General features: G+C 41.0%; 1 protein-coding gene and 1 pseudogene across 3 annotated transcripts in view; both read right to left on the reverse strand.

Annotated features, from left to right (window-relative positions):
* Positions 1-517: 517 nt before the first annotated feature.
* GCC2 (GRIP and coiled-coil domain containing 2) overlaps positions 518-21,070 on the reverse strand; it is a 46,472-nt gene continuing 25,919 nt past the window's right edge. For both annotated transcript variants that reach the window (XM_080937665.1, XM_080937666.1), the window contains 8 exons: positions 20,203-20,340; positions 18,754-18,875; positions 17,179-17,355; positions 14,950-15,167; positions 13,145-13,339; positions 11,788-11,942; positions 8,392-8,593; positions 518-1,996 (listed from right to left, as the gene is read on the reverse strand). In XM_080937665.1, the coding sequence (XP_080793791.1) occupies positions 1,926-1,996; positions 8,392-8,593; positions 11,788-11,942; positions 13,145-13,339; positions 14,950-15,167; positions 17,179-17,355; positions 18,754-18,875; positions 20,203-20,340 (1,278 nt within the window). In that variant the 3' untranslated portion in view covers positions 518-1,925. The remainder of the gene's footprint in view (positions 1,997-8,391; positions 8,594-11,787; positions 11,943-13,144; positions 13,340-14,949; positions 15,168-17,178; positions 17,356-18,753; positions 18,876-20,202; positions 20,341-21,070) is intronic.
* LOC308436689 (N-acetyltransferase ESCO2-like) lies at positions 3,702-5,389 on the reverse strand (annotated as a pseudogene). The gene has a single exon. The product of its transcript is annotated as an N-acetyltransferase ESCO2-like (transcript).

The raw sequence follows: 21,070 nt of genomic DNA on the forward strand, positions 1-21,070 counted from the left end.
TTCCTCTGAGGTCACCTTGAGGCTGCACCCATTGCCAGGTGTCTGTCCCTACTCAAATCTGTGTGTGTGTGTGTGTGTGTGTGTGTGTGTGTGTGTGTGTGTGTGTGCGCGCGCGCGCGCGCGCGCGCGCACATGTGTCTTTCAGATTTTCTTTTTTAACAGTGTCTCACTATAGCCCTTGGCTGGACTGGAAATCCCTATGCAGACCAGTTTGGCCTCAAATTTATAGAGATCCACCTACCTCAGCATCCTAGGATTAAAAGCATGTGCCTGGCTGTTTGTATCTTCTTCAGAGGCTAGGGGGAGGGTACCTTACTATGCTGGCCTCAAATTCTAGAGCTGAGAGAAGTTTTTCTGCAGTGGCCTCCTGAGTAGCTCAGTCTGCACCGAATTTGCATTACCAACAGGTCCCAGCCAAGGAGGTAGAGTAGGAAAGGAGTTTGCAACTCTACTTCACAGTGTAATTTAAAATCCTGAAGAGACAGTGTTTAACAGAAGAACAGTAGTCATAAAAATATACAGTTAAGTATATTTAATAGAAATATCAGTCATTACAGTTCCTATTGCTGGTCACAAAAGCATGTATGTCTTTTGTAATCGATATAATTTTTACCATGCAAAAAGTATTTTTATTATATTCATATGAACAGATTAGATTTTAAAACAAGTTTATACAGACTTCAAAAGGCATGTTAGGCCCAAAGAAAACATGGGGTTTATTTAAATACTACTAAAATTACATGGGATGCCGCTGGGCATGCTCACATTCACAGTTTATAAAGGTAGAAAACCTCACCTTCGGGAGTCAGCTCTGAGAGAGATGTGTTTGCACCAGCACACTCCCTCGCTAGGTCTGTTCTAACACAGGCGGAGCAAACACTGAGAGATGGACAGCTTTAACAAAAACTCAACATGTCAGCAGCAAATTTCAGCCAAACCAGGCTGGAAACCAATATTCAAAGTGACTGAAGTACAGTTTTTAGCTGAGACTGAAAACTGGAGACTAAACCATAAGCTTAATACTCCAGACAGCACTATGTAGTTGTTTAGCAGATTACATATTAAAATATAATCCCCAAATTTAATTTAAGAGCACAATTTTAACCTAGTCAATATAGTATTTCCAGAGACGTAAGGACAGAGACACTCCCCCAGCTAGGCTTATTCACCAACAGTGGGCCTGGGCCCTCTGGGGTCATGCTTAGGAAGTAAGACTACCTGGACAATACTGGAAGCACCAGGTTCACAGATAGATTTAATGTTGAGTGAGACAGTCACTGTTTTGAGATGCAAGGAATTCTCAAAACAGACTCATGGCTTATGAGTAGTGGCAGCACACTAAGCCTGGAGACACCACAGACACATCAGCTGAGGTGGGCCCCACCTATTCAACCAGTCACATCACCAGGACTACAGCCAGTTCTGAAAATAACAAATGGAAGAGGGGGTTTATTGTAAAGCAACTGGCTGAATTACAATTCAACTTAGCCTCATAATTAACCATAGCATATTTACTTCATAATCTTTAATAAGCATGTCAGCCTTACCAATAACGCATTTCCTCAATCTTGAAACATTATTTTAAAAGATTAAATTCCCCAGTTGGTATGGTACCAAAATTTAGTTCAATACCAAAATTCACAGTACTACTCAGAAGTGAGTGTCTCCTGGGGTTCCAGAGTGCAGGAGTGAACTGTCTCCTCTGTGGATGGATCTCAGGCACCGTGAGGTCATATGCTGAGTCAGAGGGCCGTGGACAACTGGTACCACTGCTTCAAGCTGTTGTCCTCTCACTACAAGACAAGACCCTAAATACATAGGTTATACATATATGTACGCAGATATGCACACTTCCTGAACAATAATGATAACCATTTTCCCCACAGGAATTCTGTTGAGTCACTGAAGAACCTTCTGTCTACAGTCTAGCGCAGTCCAGACCAGCTATGGAGATAGGATGCCCATCCAGAGGAACGAGAAGCATTTTCTTCCTCACCTTTAGAAGATTAAAAGTAGAAATTATTATTTAATCTCACCAATGTCAAAACTAAATATGGAATCACTATATAGTATAAGCAAATAGTCTACTTCATTGATTACATCAGGCACTATAAGACATATTAATTATTGTTCTAAATTTCAGGGTTTTTTTTTTTTTTTTTTTTTTTGGGCACTTCAACTCCATACTTTAGTCAGATTTACTGATCAGTGACTTTTTCTGTTCCAAGATCCCTATTCAAATGCCACACTTAGAGATGTCATGACCCCTTGACTAAGTTTCAGATTTTTGTCTTTCATTGCTTTTGAGTTTTAGGGTATGGTGGTTAGGTATTTTGTACAATGCTCACTGGGACTTGTCTGTTTAGTTCACTTTCACATGGAATTATATTTGAGAAAGGTAAACACCCTTCTGCTGTAGCAAAGCAAATACTAACACGGTAACACTGGCTGTTACTGTCGGCAGGGAACCTGCTAGTGTAATGCTCACTTTCCTCCTTCCCATTGCTAAACTCTAATGTGCAGTCTGCCTTGGGAAATGTGGACTTACTGTTGTCCATGACCCATTTTCTAGTTTGGACTCAAATTATTACTTCCTGTGGTACTTGCAGAAGCCTGGCTACCGGACGTGGATCCTTGAAGGATCTCTATGCTATGCTATGGCAGGAGAGAACTGACTCCCAAGGGTTGTTCTCTAACCTTCTTGAAATGCATGCATGACATGTGTATACTAGTAACAATTATAATAACTGTAACTGATTTCTCCCATGTCACTGAACAATAAAATGTTAATAAAATTTATAATAAAACATCGAGAGAGATTTTGAGCAGAAAATAGCATTAAAATGTTTGCATAATTTTAACACTTCCTCACTATTTTTGAAAGTATTACAGGCTAAAGATGAACCAATTTTACAAACAACAATACAACCTATTACAAAAATTTATAACCTATAACAAAAATTTCTTCTTTAATGTCTTATGTCAGGTATCATTTAAATGATAAGAATTAAAACAACCTGAATTTCTTGCTTTACAAATGAGTATCCGAATTCAGAAACTCTGAGTGCATTCAGGGGTGCAGAGTATTTCATAAGGTCATTATGTTCTTAGGTCTGTTAGTCTGATCCATGACTTTAATTACCTACCAGCATTTTCATGTAGTAAAATCCTATAACAATGCCACACAGTTTTAATTAAATTTTACGATAAGCATGCTTTTGATTAATTTTCTAAGGGATTATGGACTTATTTTATATATGTAGATATGAGATGATGATTCCTGCTATCTTATTACTTTTAAGTATTTTCAGCTTCAGCTGCTACGGTATGGTATGCTTGTGAGGTAGGAAGGCTACATAAGGAACTGAGGAATTATCTCATGGCCCGGGTTTAGATTCCCCTCTAACTGATGAAGCATGAGACAACCATGGTCTTAAAAGTGAGTTCATGTGTTCCTTATAAAGCAGCCCAGTTTCTGCAACAGCCACCTTGCTGTGAAGTTTTTCAGAATTGAGAATTCAGTGTATAAAAAATCTTTTCCCCCTTTGAGTCCCAAACAATTCTCAACAAATTATCTAACACAAAAAGAAAAAAAAAACTAGTATGTACATGTGTACAATCTTATGATTTTCATTCTGACACTTAGTTTCTACCTAGCTGAATTTTTCCACATAGTTCCTGATTTGTGGTTGCAATTGGCTTTAGCTATGAAAATTATATGCAAGGAAATTAGGGGTGTTGCAATACTTGGTTGCAAATAATTTGCCATCTGGTGTTGGGTCAGAAAATGCAGCTTCATTAGTGCGGAGGGAACAGCCAAACATGAAGCAATTCCTCACAGTGTCACCAGTTGTCTTGCAATGTGCTTTCTTCCTTTCAGTCTGAAGACCCAGATTCTACTTATTTCACAAACTGCAGGTTCTGGTACATCTGAACACTGCCAAGCTCTAGAACATTCTTTAGTGGCACTTGGTTCTGACAGAACACGAAAGGCCTGTTTGATGGGTTTCACAATTAAACATCCAACTACTCTCTTTTCATCAATAAAGAGGAAGGTTTTGGTTTTGTTTGAACACATGGGAACATCCTGCTGGACACCCAATTCTAGATCCACAAGTTCTTGGACACCCTCTACCTTTTTAATGGCATAAATTGAATCATGTGGCAGAACCAACACTATCTTCCCATCCCAAAATGCTGCTACCATCTGTTCTCTTTTCCAGCCCACATACTTAATTACTTCCAGAAACCCGTGGTGATGCTGGAGATGTTGTATTTTGTCTTCAGGGCTGGAAGCAGTATAGACCATGCCACAAGACTGACGCATAATTGTTCCAAAATGTTTCTGACCTGCGTCATTGATGAGCTGGTCATTTCCTCCTTTATTTATATCTCTGGAATTAATATTTTTCTGTACATTTGTCTGTTTCAGGAAGTTAGTACATGTAGTGGGTTCCACAGAAGATTGTTCTTCAGGTGGAGACCTTTTTGTGTTCACTGAAGCAACACTGAAGATGGGATAGATAGACTCTGAAGAAATAGTCTTGTTTTCATCAAGTGAATTCTCGGAAGGAACGTTATGTTTATCAAGTTTACATTTTATTGAAGAAACTACTGCACCTGAGGAATTCTTTCTCGGTTACCCTTCCTTTTTACCTCTTGCATCCAGTAGCTCAACATTTGATTTTTCTTCCACTAACAAGGACTTTGGTACTTGCTTTGCCTCAGGAGCATCTTCAGTGACCTTTGGCCCATTTTTCTGCAAAAGTATTGGTAACAAAAAATGCTGCTCTATCCTGGGGTGTAACTTGTGGCTTTATTTTCTAATTTTATGCTGGAAAACAACTGTTCTCTTTGTCCACAACTGGCTTATAAATCACTTGATTTGGCTTGGAATTTTTCAGGTTTCTTGATGTAGACTTGATGTGCTTATAATTCAGTTGATTAGCAGTTAAACTTTCCTGCTTCTTCTTATTCTCGGTACAGCCAGGTTTCCTTTGAATTATTGCTGTCACACTGGGAGTTTATCTCCATTTTTATTTGATGGACAAATAGATCTGCACTGTCTTACCAATGTCCTCTCCAGTGGGTTGAGGTAGTGCTGACTTTTATTGTACAAAGACACAGTAGACACAGCTGGTTTAAATAACGAGCTGCGGTTGCAAATGACAACCTATTGTTTTCAGTTGTTTTGAGTGGAGTTGAAGTGGGATGTCGTCAGTGAAAGCATGGCTTTTCTTCCTTTTGAACACTGCCTTGACTATTATGTTTGTTAGGTGATGGAAATAGATTTTTCAGCAAATCTTAAATTTAATTTGCTTGATGAAATATCTGTTAATAGGCTATCGTTATCAGCATCCAGTGTATGTCGCTTCCTCTTCCTTGGAGTAAGTTTCCATCATTTTAACTAAACTCCTTTTTCCTCAGTCTCCCTCTGGACCTGCGTCCACTGCTGCAGGGAGAACCACGGAACTCTGCTCACAGGAGCCTGGCTCTGCCCTCTGAATTTCTTAGAAGCATGGAGCATGCTATTAGATGAAGTGTGACGGTACCTGAGCAATACCAATGCTGAATTTAGTACGGCCTTTTTAAACTTCTGTGAAGAGAGGCAGACTTTTTTTTTTTAAACCTGAAATCACTTTAAATCTTTCACCAGTCTTAGAAAGATTTCTTTATTCTTTTTCTTCTGCTCCTTTAAGAACCTTTATCATTTTATGGAGTATTTCATTTCCATATATGCTTGTGCAACACTTGTAGAGGTCAGAAGAGGGCATCGGTGCCACTGTTACTATAGTTACAACTGGATATGAGCATCCTTGTAGGTGCTGGGCACTGAAGTCAAGTCCTCTGGAGGAGCAGCCAGTGTTCTTAACCACTGAGCCATCTCTCCAGCCTCTAGAACATTATTATTGTTAAACGAAGCCATTTATGAGCAGTGCTGATGCCAAATACATACGATTTCAGAAGAACCCAGGTACCACTGTCCAACCACAATCTCCCCTCCATTCTCTTCTCCAATGCTGTTTCTCTCTAATTTCCCTTTCTAATCTTTTTAAAAAATATACAATAGAGTTTATTTAGGGCATGGGGAGGGGAGTTGAGGGAGGGAAAAGAGAGAGGGGGGGGAGAGAGAGGGAGGGGAATGGGGGAAATGAGGAAGAGGGTAAGAAAGAAGGAGCAAGAGAAGAGTATTACCTTTCTCTACGAGTCTGAGAAACTTTCCCAACTCATTTGAAAGCATTTTTTTCCCCACAAGAAAGTTCACTTTAGGGGCTGGAGAGATGGCTCAGTGGTTAAGAGCACTGGCTGCTCTTCCAGAGGTCCTGAGTTCAATTCCCAGCAACCACATGGTGGCTCACAACCATCTGTAATGGGATCTGATGCCCTCTTCTGGTGTGTCTTCTGGTGTGAAGACAGCTACAGTGTACTTATAAATAATAAATAAATCTTTTTTAAAAAGAGAGAAAGTTCACTTTATAAAAAGCAACAACAAACAACAGCGGTCCTCTCCCAGACACAGGGTCTTAGACGCCCAGCTGAGGGTGACCTTGAATTCCTGAACCTCTTCTCCTACCTCCCAAATTGAAGCTGTGATTAGAGGTATGCAGCACTTATTTAGGAATCGATGGGGATAGCACCCAGGGCCAATGCTAAGCAAACACTCCACAGAACTACGTCTCCAGCCCCTTGTCTTACAACTCTGAGCCAAAATAGAGGAAAAGGCCTCCACATGGAAGGACAGGACATCAACTAAACATCTGTCCAGTGCCTTCTTTTCTCTGCTTTTCTGGGTCTTTAACTATTTCTTGATGGTCTGTACAATTCCTTCTTGCGTGTGTCTTGGTTCACTTGTTCTGCCAACTGTTTCTGTGTCAGTCATTAATCCACCAAGGTTCTTAATTTTGTGGGTTCTCATTTCCTATGTCAGTGAGAGAAGCAGCAAATAATTTTAAGACACTCAGGAGACTCTTTAAGATAAATTAAACTTTAAGAATTACATTTAAGTGTTGTTGAGAAAGTTCAGTGGGTAACAGAGCTTGTCTTACAAGCCCGATGACCTGAGTTCAATTCCTGGAACATATCATAGAGAGCGAGAATTGGCTTCCAAAAGCCGTCCTTGTGGCTTACATGCATGTGCATCTTGTATATACCTGGTGTGCATGGACTCCATGCAAGCCCAGACATTAATGGTGGTTTGAATACGCGATGTTGCCCACGGGCTTCTGTGCTTGAGCCCTTGGTCTCCAGCTGGTGGCTGTGTTTGGGAAGGTTATGGAACCTTCAAGAGGTCTTGCTGGAAGAAGAATATTGCTGGTGGGCTCTGACGTTTTACAGTCACAAGTTGGTATCTCTGTATTTTGGGCCTAGTATTGCAATGTTAGAGTAAGTACACAGTGAACTTGTGAGATGTTCTTGGTGCTCTCTTTGCCCAGATCCACCTGGATGTAACCAGAAAATTGTACACACGCAGTCTTTGAATAAGTGTAATGCTCCTATAGATGCCAAGTTCAGAATGATGGACTGCTATGGACAAAAATGACCAGTTTCTTCAGTTCGTAAATGATATATTAAGTTAAAACACATGACTTATTGTAACTGAGGGGACCAAAGCAAGCAAACAAACAACTAGACCCTCACCACCCCTCACTCAATGACCTGCATCAGAATGAGGCAGACCGTCCACTGACGGCAGAGTAGACCCTGATGTCAATGACACAGTGGGCATGGCGTGCTGGAGGAGATTACAAGCCTCTAGTTCTACTTCTGCTGGAAAAACTGGCCATGAGTTGAAAACCAGAGACTGACGACAGCTACAGGAGACATTACTGTACTTTCTCTGTATGCTCGAGAATGAAAACATTCTAGACCAATTCAAAAATAAAAGCATGATTCTTAACCTGCATTTTCAAGTCAGGTCTATCAGCCACGACATTTCAAAGGAGCCTACAGAAACACTGTTAACCTCACTGATGTGAACATCACAGTCCACCATGGAACTGCATCTGAAAAGTGCACTGAGACAAGGATTGGGTCACATGACTGTTGTCCCTCTACCGTCAAAGAGTGGGAATAGAGTCAGGGGAGGTGAGGGAGGAAGAAAACATGTAAACACACCAAACTCAACACCAGGGTACAGATGGACTTTTCAGAGGTAGAAAGTCAAACTAGGTCATACTGTATTTTGTGGTGTACTTAATTCACTGATGTATTGCAATTGCCCCAAATGTTAAAGAGCCAGCTTTTCAACTCTGATTATGTGTATGACAAAAGTAATCGAAGTGAACAAAATTTAAACAGAAAAAGGTTACATGCACACAGCAATTCTTATGCAAGAGCAATGGTTGGTGCCAAGGACCACTCAGCAGTGAATGTCTCCCATCACGTACGTACCTTGAGCAACTGTAGCAAGCTTTCCCTTCTCTTCAGGGCTGAGCTGCAGCATCGTGTCTATCACCGGAAGAAGCCTCTCTCTTTCACTACCGGGCTTCAGGAAAATGAACCGCAGCAAGACATTCTTCAAGTACTCCAGGTTAGCCACAGACTTCTCGCGCTCTTGGTTTCTTTCCAGTCTTCTTATTTCGCTTTTGAGAAGCTGGCATTAGGGGTTAGTTAGCAGAGTTTGGGCACGCAAACTGAACACACACATTCCCATCTTTTTTCTGAGCAATCCCTGCCCCATGAAAACCAAACTGGAGCGGAGACAACAGAGAGGGCGATGGACCAACTCAAGGAGAGAGTAAACCAAGGAACAGGCGAAGTGCTTTAGTCTGACAGGAGAAGAGCAGAAGCACCCAGTGTGAACACAGACATTCCTGCCCAAGCATCACACATGCTGAACACTGGGGAGTGACGGAAGCACTAATGAACAACCAGGGCCACAGTTGGTGCAAGTGCACTCCCTCCTACTCTGGGGACATGTGCAAGCACTCGGAGTCTGGGAGCAGGTGAGGAGGGGGACATCTGCAGCCTCCCTGTGTGCAGAGACAGTCTCTCAGGATGTCCAGAGCAAACAGAAGGTTATCAAAACAAGCTCAGTTCAGGCACACTAAAGAGCACCAGACATTATAAAACACTACCAGAAAAAGAAGGAGATAATTTGAAAAGTAGTAAAAAGTTAAAAACCACCCCCCCAAAACAACCAAAAACCCCATTAATTTTTAAATGTATGAGTGTGTTGGGAATGGAAGGGGGATGTTCCTGAGGCATCGGACCCTGGAGTCAGAGCTGCAAGGGTGCAGTCTGTATTTTAGCCACTGGGCCATTTTTCCAGCCCCTTTCCTACCCATCTTTGAGGATGACTTTAACGTTTTAAGTAAAACTGATATTTTTGTGGTACAGAAGAGTTGGCCTACTCTCCTAAGATCCAGGATCATTTAAAAATGTGACAGAGGTTTAAGAGATACATGCATGATGTATAGAAATAGAACTAGTCAGTGATGCTAGACATGATGATGGTGCTTTGCAAAGTCGAAACCTACAGAGATGTACATTAAAGTATTTAGATGTCACCGTAAATATAATTCAGTACAAAAACTGACTTGACAAGGACAGCTGATAGCTATACACAGAGGTAGGGCACAAGCACAGAGAGGCAGAACCACATGTGTTTGCCCCCAGGCAGCCACAGGTTTTAGTTTTGCCCTACCATTTTTACAAGCTGCTGTCGCTGCCTCCTGCCTGCCTCTGCCACCTCCCCCATAGTCATTCATTCATTTATTTCTTGGGACTAGGTCTCATTATGTAGCTGCAGCTGACCTGGAACTTAAAAATCTGCCTGCTCTGACTCCCAAGTGTTGGATTAAAGATGTGTATTACTTCTATGTCTGGCTCAGTTTCAGCTTTTTACCCCTTAAGGTCCTCAAGTCATTATGAAAATTAAATAAACTTTTTTTTTAGGGGGGCGGTGTTGTTCAAGACAGGGGTTCCCTGTGAATTCCTGGCTGTCCTGGAACTAGCTCTATAGCCCAAGCTGGCCTTGAACGCACAGAGATCCACTTGCCTGTCTCCCGAGTGGCTGGATCATTCTTAGATGGGGTATCTCATCTGAACACTCTCAGCTGTAGTCCTACATGCTTGTAGTATTAGCACTCAGGAGGATAGTCAGACATGAGAAGCCATATGTGGCCACATTACAAGCTCAGGGCCAGCTCAGGGTGTGTTCCAAGAAGTAGGAGAGGAGGAGAGAAAGACTGACCCAGTGTGTGTGTGTGTGGGGGGGGGGCAGGCAGAGGAAAGAAAGAGGGAGAAAGGGAAAGAGGGAAGGGAAGGGAAGATGAAGGAAGGGAATGCCTTGAATTATTGGTGCTCAATTGTCCTTAGAATTCAAGGACATATGCTTATGTTTTATTTAAGTCTGTGAGAAAAAAGGATTGGGAAATGTCTGCCCAACTGCTATACTATCTGAGAAGGAGTATGAATGAACAATATTTAACAAATACATGGAATAGATCCAGAAATGAGCCCTCACGTATATGGTCACCTGATTTTTGACAAAGGAGCTGTAAACATTCAATGGAAAAAGGACAGCCTATTCAACAAATGGTGTTGGTCCAACTGGCACTCAGCATGCAAAAGAATGAAAATAGACCCTTTCTTATCTCCTTGTACAAAGCTCAAGTGCAAGTGGATCAAAGATCTCCACATTAAACCAGATACACTGAAACTATAAGATGAAAAAGTAGGGAAAACCTCAGAACACATAGGCACAGGAGAAAATTTCTTGAACAGAACACCAATGGCTCGAGCTCTAAGGTCAAAGATTGACAAATGGGACTTAATGAGATTTCAAAGTTTCTGTAAGGCTAAAGACACTGTCAAGAAAACAAAACGGCAGCCAACAGAATGGGAAAACATCTTTACCAACTCCACATCAGATAGAGGCCTAATATCCAAGGTATACAAAGAACTCAAAAAGCTAGACACCAGAGAATTAAACAACCCTACTAAAAAATGGAGTACAGACTTAAACAAAAAGTTCTCAATCAAGGAATATCGAATGGCTGAGAAACATCTAAGGAAGTGCTCAACATCCTTAGCCATCAGGGAAATGCAAATCAAAACAACCCTGAGATTCCACCTCACACCAGTCAGATTGGCCAATATCCAAAACTCAGATGACAGCAAATGCTGGTGAGGATGCGGAGAAAGAGAAACACTTCTCCACTGCTGGTGGGGTTGTAAACTGATACAACCACTCTGGAAATCAGTCTGGTGATACCTCAGAAAATTGGACATAGTACTACCTGAAGACCCAGTTATTCCACTTCCGGGCATTTACCCCAGAGAAGCTCCAACATACAACAAAGACACATGCACCACAATGTTCATAGCAGCCCTATTTATAATAGCCGAAGCTGGAAAGAACCCAGATGACCTTCAGTAGATGAATGGATATAAAAATTGTGGTACATTTACACAATGGAGTACTACTCAGCTATCAGAAACAACGACTTAACGAAATTTTTAAGAAAATGGATGCAACTAGAGAAGATCATCCTGAGTGAGATAACCAGTCACAAAAGAACAGGCACAATATGCAGTCACTGATAATTGGATACTAACCCCAGAAAGCTCTGAACACCCCAGAAACAACTCACAGACTGTGTAAAGTACAACAACAACAACAAAAAAATACAAAAGCAATAGCTCCTATCATGAGGAACTATAAGTAACACAGACGCTATGGCTGCATCTGGAACGTGAACTTGTAAAATGGAGTGCATGCACACAGAGGTTAGAGAAGTAACTGGCACAGAGCATTTCAGGGTAGCCAGCGTCTGCCCACACCTTGATTTGCTCCATAAGGATGGCGTTGGTAGCCTCTGTCTCCCGAAGCAGGCCGTTTAAGTGATCTGCACTCTTTGTGGTGGAACTGAGCTTCTCAGCCAATTCTTCTTTGGTAAATTCAGTATGCCATAAGGAGGTCTCTGTAATATGTTGTTCTACGAATTAAAAAAATAAAATAAAATAATTTTTTTTTAAAATCAGAGATTACAGCTGCTAAATAAAAAAATGAAATGTTTTACTTGGTAACATGCACACTTCTTGTTATTCATCTATGACATGCATCAGCTCATAGGTTTCTAGCTGAAGGCAGCACCAGTTAGACTGACTTTCTGCTGCAGGACACACAGTTTTGGAGCAAAGGTTCTGCCAGCCCCTCACAGTTTTGTAATTTGGGGGTGTGTGTGATGGTGTCCTGGGTTCCCAGTGTGAGGTAGTACTGGGAGATGGGGCACAGTGGAGTGAAGTTAGGTCACGGGAGGGGTGCCTTTGACAGGAAACTGGAGCCCTGGCCCATTCCTGTCCTCTTCTTGGCTCAGGTGCTCGCCATTACATTCTGTTTTGCCAGTTTTAAAATGATAGGGCCTAGTGACCATGGGCTGAAACTGTAAACCAAGACTAATCTTTCTTTTTTTTTTTTTTTTAATATTTATTTATTTTGTATATATGAGCACACTGTAGCTGTCTTCAGACACACCAGAAGAGGGCAACAGATCCCATTACAGATGGTTGTGAGCCACCATGTGGTTGCTGGGATTTGAACTCAGGACCTCTGGAAGAGCAGTCGGTGCTCTTAACCGCTGAGCCATCTCTCCAGCCCCCTAATCTTTCTTCTTAAGTTACCTTTCTCAAGGGTTTTGTTACAGTATCTGAATGTGGCTAACACAACAGTGAATATAAACGTGGTCCCAGAGCATTAGAAAGATTAGAGTCCTCCTGAATTATTAACAGTAATATTCATGACAGGTAAGAACAAAAAGCATACCAAAACTATACTGTATTTATCAGAGCAAATTTACCAATACTTCACTGTAAGGAACAAATGGAAACTTAGTTTCTTGGTGGGTAAGGGAGCCATTCACTTACTTTATAATAACATTAAATGACTTTATGACTTCCAATGACTTCACCATCCACTTCTGGCTCAGGACTATGCTTGTGTTAATGTGTTTTTGGATTAAAAGTGTGTGCCACCACTGCCTGGCTATGTTTTAGTTTTTAAAGAGATCTGTTTCATTCTGTAGTGTCTTCACTGGAATAGCTCAAAAACCACATAAAAAATCAGAGTAGTATTTATCAAGCAAGCCAGTCAAAGTAAAAATGAAATAAAACCAAGAACCAGTCACATGAGGTGACTTACCAAGCTTGCTGTCAGGAGAGCTGAGGAGCTGCTCCAAGGACTGAATGTGTGTACCCGCTGACGACACAGACTCAGGGTCAGTTGTCTCCATCCCCTCCCCCTCCTCACGGGCCACAGTGTGCATGTCCAGAAGTGGAAGGTCTGCGGTTCTTCTTTCTCGGAGGCTTTTCGAAGGTTGATGGGAAGAAGCAGGGCCTAGTAGATATTTTAAAGGGTTAAGTGAAATTGTTACATGAACTTGACCCCAACATTTCTTCAATAAAGGTAAATAAATTAAACAGCAGGTACACAAATAGTATCTGAAGAAAGGATGCTACATGGTTAGAAACATTCAGTCACTTGACATTCAGCTATGCTGATCATCCAACAGAAACAACATACATTGCTCCTTGCTGCCTATGATGAACAGTTGGCTATGCTTATCCTGCGTAACACCCGTCTTTCCCCTGTCATCCTGGCTGGTACTTAGTGCTGCCTGCTTACATCTCCAGTGTCCACGTCACAGAGCCCAGAGTTCAGTGTAGGGAACCATCGGTGACCATAGAATTCTTGGGCACATGCCTTTAATCCTAACATTTGGCTGACACAGTGAGTTCCAGGCAAACCAGGGCTACAGAGTATGATTTTATCTCAAAAAAGGAAGAAAGAATTTCTTGTTTGCCTATAAAGAACACTTTTACAGACCTGTGAAGCTCATAAGACTTACAAATGTATTACTTGATTGATGAGACTTTATGCAAGGTCTCATAGCTTAATCCAGAATTTTTAAGTTTCAAAGTTCATTTATTTTCAGTAAGTGTCTCCCAATTCTTGTAAAGCTCAGTTAGCCTCTGGCTGCCTGTTTGGAGCATTTCCCTGAGTTTCTGACATTTTTACCAACTGCTTATTACACTGCTGATCCCCTCATTACGATTTCTTTGTACAACCTGTTTTTTTTTTTTTTTTTTTTTGGCTGATCATTTCCTTTTAAACTCTTGGTGCAAGTTAAATTCTCCTAAGGCCAGTTTTTGGCCTTGTTAAGTGATGCGTGCCTGACATGACATGGGAAATGAAGCACCATGAACATACGACTAAAACGTCAGTGTCATGACTGATGCTCCCCTGGCTTCTCTGGAAGCAGAATCGAAGACAGTGGGTGAAGCGACAGTTCCACCTCACTAAAATGTGAGGGAAGAAGATGCACTGGTAAAAAACTGGACAAGTACAGTTCATAATCCCTAGCTCTGCCCAAATCTTCCAACCAAGAACCCCTGCGCTTGAGGGAGAGTAATAGATGAGAGAGTTAGAGCTCATGCCGTCCGCCTGACAGGAGGGTGTCTAAGCCAAACAAAAAGTAAACACGGTTATGAGCATCAGTAACCTCACAAGTTGCCTAGGCTGCTGAACATATAATCAAGGGCTCACATGACTCAGGTCTATTTCCAGTAAGCAAGTCAATAATTCATGATACAAGTTACTAGCCTGTAACTTTTTCTTTTAAGTTTTACATGTTTTTAGTTATTACTATTATTATTTTTATTTTGGGTCTCTGGGTGTTTTGCATGTATGTCTGTATACCGTGTGCAGTCAGTGCTATCAGAAGTTGGAAGAGGTTATTGGATTCCCTGTGACTGGAGTTACAGATGGATGTGAACCAAGAAGCGGGTGCTGGGGAGCAAACCCAGGTCCTCTGGAATTGTAGCAAGTATTCTTAACCATTAACCCATCCAATATTTTACTTTCTCATCAATTTATGAATGATGTTCTTATATGATACACATATGCCGTAACACAGAAAGGTAACCCTCCCACACAGATACACATACTTCTTGTGGATGGCTCACTCTTAAGCTGGAAGAGCTGAGCTTCCACCTTGGAGAGCTGGTGCTGCAGAGTCTCCACTGTTTTTCTGTGTTCATCCTGCAAGTGTCGAACTTGGTCTCGGAAGCTGTTACGGAGTGCTTCATTCTGGGATGTGAGTTGACACATTGTCTGGGCATGTTCAGACTTCATCACGGTGTTCTCAGATTGAACTGAACACAACCTGAAGGTGAGAGGAGCTATGTTCATATGAGAGCCTAGAACTACACTTGCTGAAGCAGCCTGTCAGCTGGACTCTCTGGGTTCAGTCCCCAGCACCACAGAAACTGAACACATTGGTATATCCTTGGAATTTCAGCACACAGGGGTAGAGGCAGGAGGATCAGAAGGTCACCCTCATCTACGTAATGAGTAAGTAAGACTAGCCTGGGAGATAGAAAGCCCTTTTAAACATTTACACACACACACACACACACACACACACAAATTCTACTTATGATTTTATGTAGGCAGCTCATATAAGATTAATCTACCAATTACATATTACCTTGAACATATGAAAAAGGATACTATTCATAAAGAGTCCAAAGGAAAACACCAATTTTGAGTCAATTAGCATGGAACACACAGGCACAAAGACCTGATTTATTATAGCTACTTCTTGTTCTTACAGCACATGAGATTTGCTGGTTGATCTGGGAAAACACTAACACCCAGTTTTCATACTCCAGCTACTGACGCTGTAGTAGTTGTCCTGGGAATCAGCTACTAACAGCAGTTCTCCACTTGAGTTTGAGTGTCAGGCCGACAACCGTTAGCAGACCTACACTTCGGGAGCAACTACTTCTATTAATTAATTTAAGTTTATCCTTTTTATTATTACTGTGTGAGTGAATGATGGGTATGTTATGGGCAAACATATGGCAGGCGTCAGAGACAATTTTGTAGTCAGTTCTCTCCTTCCACTGTTTCATGGGCTCCAGGGGCTGAGTTCGTGTCCCCAGGTTTGCTCAGCAAATGTCTCCTTAGTGAGCCATCTCAGCAGCCTGAGCAACAACTTCCTTTAAAGTTCATTTGTATCTTTGTTATTTTATGTTTGGTTTTAGCAAACCTCAACCAGAAAACACTAATGAAATTTCCAGAAATATTTGCTCATAAGAATTAGAAGCAATTAAAAAATACTGAACTATGCCCTCTCCTGGGTCTCATGCCTGATAGTTCCAAACCTGACTCCAGTGTTAAATGAACATTTTTACCTATTGGATGTATACTGTATTAAAATGAATTTTTTTCTGTCATAAACATATACACCATGTTAAGTTAAAACAGACTTAATGTCCAAAGAAGGAAAGGCAATAAAAAAAAAATCACTGATTTTTTTCTTTCTTTTTTTTTCTCTTTTCCTTTTAAAGACAGGGCCTTATAATTCAGTTCAGGATGGACTTAAACTTGTTATGTAACCTTGGTCCTGAACTTCAGTTCTGAGATTACATGTATATGCTACCATGCCCGGCTTTAGAAAAAGGGATCTTAATGGGCAAGTTCATAGTGACTAGTAAGACAATCTACATAGTATCTTGCAAGCATTTTGTTTATAATGGTCACAAGGAGGAAGCATTCTCAGTTACAACAGTTTTCTGAGGGCTGAGATACAGCTCAGAAGCAGAGCACTTGCCCATTTCAATCTCCAGCATCATATACACAAAGAATACTCGGTAGCAGCCTCCAGGTATTAGCAGCGATACTTCTGATGTACTAGCAAGCAAGCTGCTTGCAAACTCCTCACACAGAACTGAAATACCAGTCCTTGACAGCTTATTTTGTCCCAGTTGTGACTTGGGACACATAACCACAAGAATTAAAGTAATTAAAGAATATTAGTTGGGCTCTGTAGGTTATATCAACATTGGTTGGCCTCATTAGTGAATAATTACTTAATTCTCCTTTACGGCAATAAAGAAAAAACTTTTTAAATTTGACACGAGTTGGAAAGCCTTTTTTTAAAAAGTAAAGTTCCTGATTATTATAAAGGCTGTAAGAAAAGTGGGATATCAGATGTTAGCTGTTGTAAAAATGCTAAAGATAAAACCCATCTGAGTGAAGCTTGCTGGTAGGTAAGGCAAAGTCCTCAAGCCTCGGTGAGCTCCCCCTCCTTCTGCAGTTAAGGAGGAACACACGAGAGTACTTGGCGGCTTCCTGACACTAAGGGCACTTGCTGCTGCTGGCAGCCTTACTTTTCCCGAAGTTCTGCCTCTTTGGTCACAGTTTCCTGCAGCATCCGGTTGTGCCTCTCTAGCAGAGTGTCATGCTCAGACTGCAGTGTCTGGAACTCTGACACACTGATTTGTAAGCTGTTTTGGCTGTCCTGTAACTTGATTTTCAGTTGGTCAATCAGCATTTCCAGGTGTTCCCTAAAACAGAATAGTTCAACAACATTTATGAAAGGTAAACTCATTTTGTGGTCTCAAATGTTTGCTGTTTCAATGTCAGACTTTTTGTTGCTGTGGATGATTCTAAAGGACACATAATCACAAGAATTAAAATAATTAAAAAATGTTATAGTGAGTTTGCAAATATCAGGCACTATGAATTAAAAAAAAAATGTTTCTTGAGTTTATTTTATCTATCCATGGTTGGTTTGATACTTGCACAAACTGGCTTTGAACTAGTGGCAATCCTCCCATCTCAGCTTCCTGAGTGCTGGGATCACAAAGCTTGGGCTTGTGTGGGTTTGATATTTCATACTGAGATGGAACAGGATATCATGTGGTGTCAGACTAGGCTACGTGGTATAGTCTATGGTTATATTGGTTAGAAACAACCTCACACACCTCTCAGACAGTGGTTATAAGAATGGCATGTGATGTTAAAATACAGCGAAAGGCAGTATGTGAAGAAAAGGATAAGTCTGTTTAGAATTGGAATAAAATCTTGGTGGAAATAATGAAAACCTACAATTCTTCCATAATGCATATATTATTAATTCCTTAAAAGATGTATAAGAAATGGACATTCTCTAAGGTGACAATTCTCACCCACAAGAAGCTCTAATAAAAAAAAAAAATCACAAAAATAGGTTAAGAAAAAGTGTAAAACACTGCTAAGAACTTAAAACATTGAAGAAAGCTGAACTCAAATTCAGGGATGCTCAGAATGGTTCTTAACAGATGATGATAGTCACTAAGAGATATTTATGATGGCTATGGGTAGAAAAATACCTTAATAGGTCCAGAACAGAACCCAACTAAAGCATAAGCGTGCAAGCATTACAGTACGAGCCCTGTTCCGAACCTTAGAAATGGTATACAGCAAAATCAGAATGGACATGCCATTCCCCTTCCCCATCTCCTTCTGAGACAGAGTTTCTCTGCAGCCTTGGCTGTCCTGGAACTCACTCCAAAGTCCAGACCGGCCTCTGCCTCCTAAGTGCTGGGGTTGAACTGTGTGCGCCACCACATCCAGCTCATCTCTTGTTCCTGGTGTATGTCTGAACAACTTACCAAATGGATCTGGATGCTAATTTTAATGTCATTTAATTGTAATGCCTATGTCTCTGCTATGTTTGGACCTTATAGACACAAGAGGTTAGTTTAGAGACTGAATTCTGGCTTTAACATTTTTTAGTGTTTGCAATAATGCCTGTGCTGTGTCCTTCCCTAGTTGCCTGGGAATATGGTGACACCAAGAATTTCTCTACTCACTAGTAATGGTGCCTAGAATTCTAGTCAAAAGCAACCAAAACAGGGCTTCTGACCAACTTTGGGAAGAACCTATATTTACATTTGTATGGGGAAAACCTTAGACTTTACCTTTCTTGTTTAGCTCCCTCAGTTTCGGCCTGAGACACAGATTTATTTTTCTGTTGTTTTAGAACGTTATGAACTCGGACTTTGTAGCTCTCAAATTCAGAGGTGACAGCAGCTTGTTCTGCCTATAACATTTAAGAGAGAGAAAATTGTCACTGTGACATCATCTGCCTATGTCCTTTCAGAGGCTAATGAAATGAAGTAAAAACAAGTGAAAATGAATAAAATAGCTTATTGTTCATTTTAGCCTTTATTAATGCTACTAATAGTGAGTTCTGGGGCTGGGAATGGCTGTTCATCCCTGCAATCTCAGCAGAAAGGAGCATCGAGAAGAGTTTGAGGCCAGCCTGAGATATACTATGGTTTCCAGGTCAGTATAGGATATAGAGTAAATTCCCAGTCTCATACAATGAACAAAGCAAACCCCAAAATACTACAAACTTAACTGGAACGGAAACCCAGCCCTGCTGACCTGACCCTCTTTAAAACGCCAGTCATGTCCTTACCACTCATAAACCTCACACTGACACTCTGCTGCTATTACTCTGCAAAACATTCAGACCTATGATCTGTTCTCTTCTTATAAACAGAAAAACCTGGTTCTCAAAGACAGATCCATTTTACACAGTGGTAAAAGTTAAGCTGTGAGTTTTTGAAGTGATCTGTAGATTCCCACACTCCTTAGGTAACTGTCTGGACACCAAGAATTTCTCTGCCCGCTGGTAACTGGACCTGAAATTCTAGTCAAAAGCGATGAAAACAGGGCTAATATTACCAATCACTTAGGTAGGAGAGATATTTCTAATGAAGCCACAGTAAGTAACTAAATGCTTTGTATGTTAAAGCCGGGGAAGCAGGCCCATTCTATTAGAATGTCACAGGGCTTTTCCAAAATAAATGTGACAGTTTTACACATACACATTGCTAAACATAAATGTAAGATAATTGTTGTACTCATGACTTTCATTTTAGAAAAAAAAGAAAACCCAAAGACCAATTAAAAAACAAAAACAAAAACAAAAAACATGCTGTCAAGAGCTGGGTGGCTCAGGGGCTAGAAGTACTAATTATGAAAGTCTGAATACCTGAGTTTGAGCCCTAAAATCCTTGGTGTTTTTTAAAGCCAGATCAGAGGTGTGTATTTACCTTCCCTGTACTCCCATGGCAAGCCAGGAGGCAGAGAGAGGAGAACTGCATGAGGCAGCTGGCTCTGAGTACACAGCACAGCAGCAGATACGCGGGGAGAGCCTTCTCTAGACCTCTGACCTCTGACCTCCACACATACATGGTGACTCCTGTGCTCCATAAACACTATCCCTGGGATGTTGGAGGGGCCGTGTGGTTGGATTATAGAGGATGATCTGAGGTGGGTGTGCATCTGCTAATCACAACACTGCTGGGGATATAGCCCTGGAGCACTAGAACCCTGTGGGTTCGTCCTGAAGGACACACCTTGGCAGAGCGGCTCTCCTCCTGCAGGGCCGCCACCCTCTGCTGGTATGCACTTAGTGTGCGCTGGTGCTGTTCTGCAGAAGTCTTTAGATGCTCATGGATTTTGTGTTTCTCAGATGTCATCTCAGCCAGCTGAATCTGGAGAGACAGATTAAATTAAACAATAGTGGATTTTAGATATTAGTAAAACATTTTCTTACTAGTAGGCTGACTTATTTTTTTAAATCAGAATCTTCATAATTTAAGACTAAATATTTAATGTTTAATTAAAAGCCATCAGACATTATACATACAAAATACAGCAAATATAAAACAAGCTCGCTTCTTGCAACTGTATTTTCAGTCAGAGGTAAAGATGAAATTTGGGGCCATGTTTATTTTATTTGCACTATTAGACCCTTAAAGGCATGACGGTCACTAGCCTGAACTGTGCTGTATTACTAGATGTTACTGCATCTGTTTCAGCAAAGTGCTGAGCAATCTTTTTAAGAACCTCTAAAGAGTAACTCCTTACCTGATAGATAAACATTGAAAATGAATTTTTTTCTAGAAAACAAACAAACAAATAAACAAAAACACCAAAACCCCCAAACCTCTTTAGTTTTTATATAGATGTTTGTCTGTATGTATGTCTGTTGCCCTTAGAGGTCACTAGAAAGCACATCAGATTCCTGGAATGATGAGTGAGTGAGTGAGTGAGTGAGTGAGTGTGTGTGTGTGTGTGTGTGTGTGTATGTGTGTGTGTGTATGTGTATGTGTGTGTGTGTGTGTATGTGTGTGTGTGTGTGTGTGTGTATGTGTGTGTGTGTGTATATGTGTGTGTGTGTGTGTGTGTGTGTGTGTGTATGTGTGTGTGGGATGGACAGTT

Source organism: Micromys minutus (genome assembly GCF_963924665.1).
Source record: "Micromys minutus genome assembly, chromosome: 25".
In the NCBI taxonomy this organism is placed as follows: domain Eukaryota; kingdom Metazoa; phylum Chordata; class Mammalia; order Rodentia; family Muridae; genus Micromys; species Micromys minutus.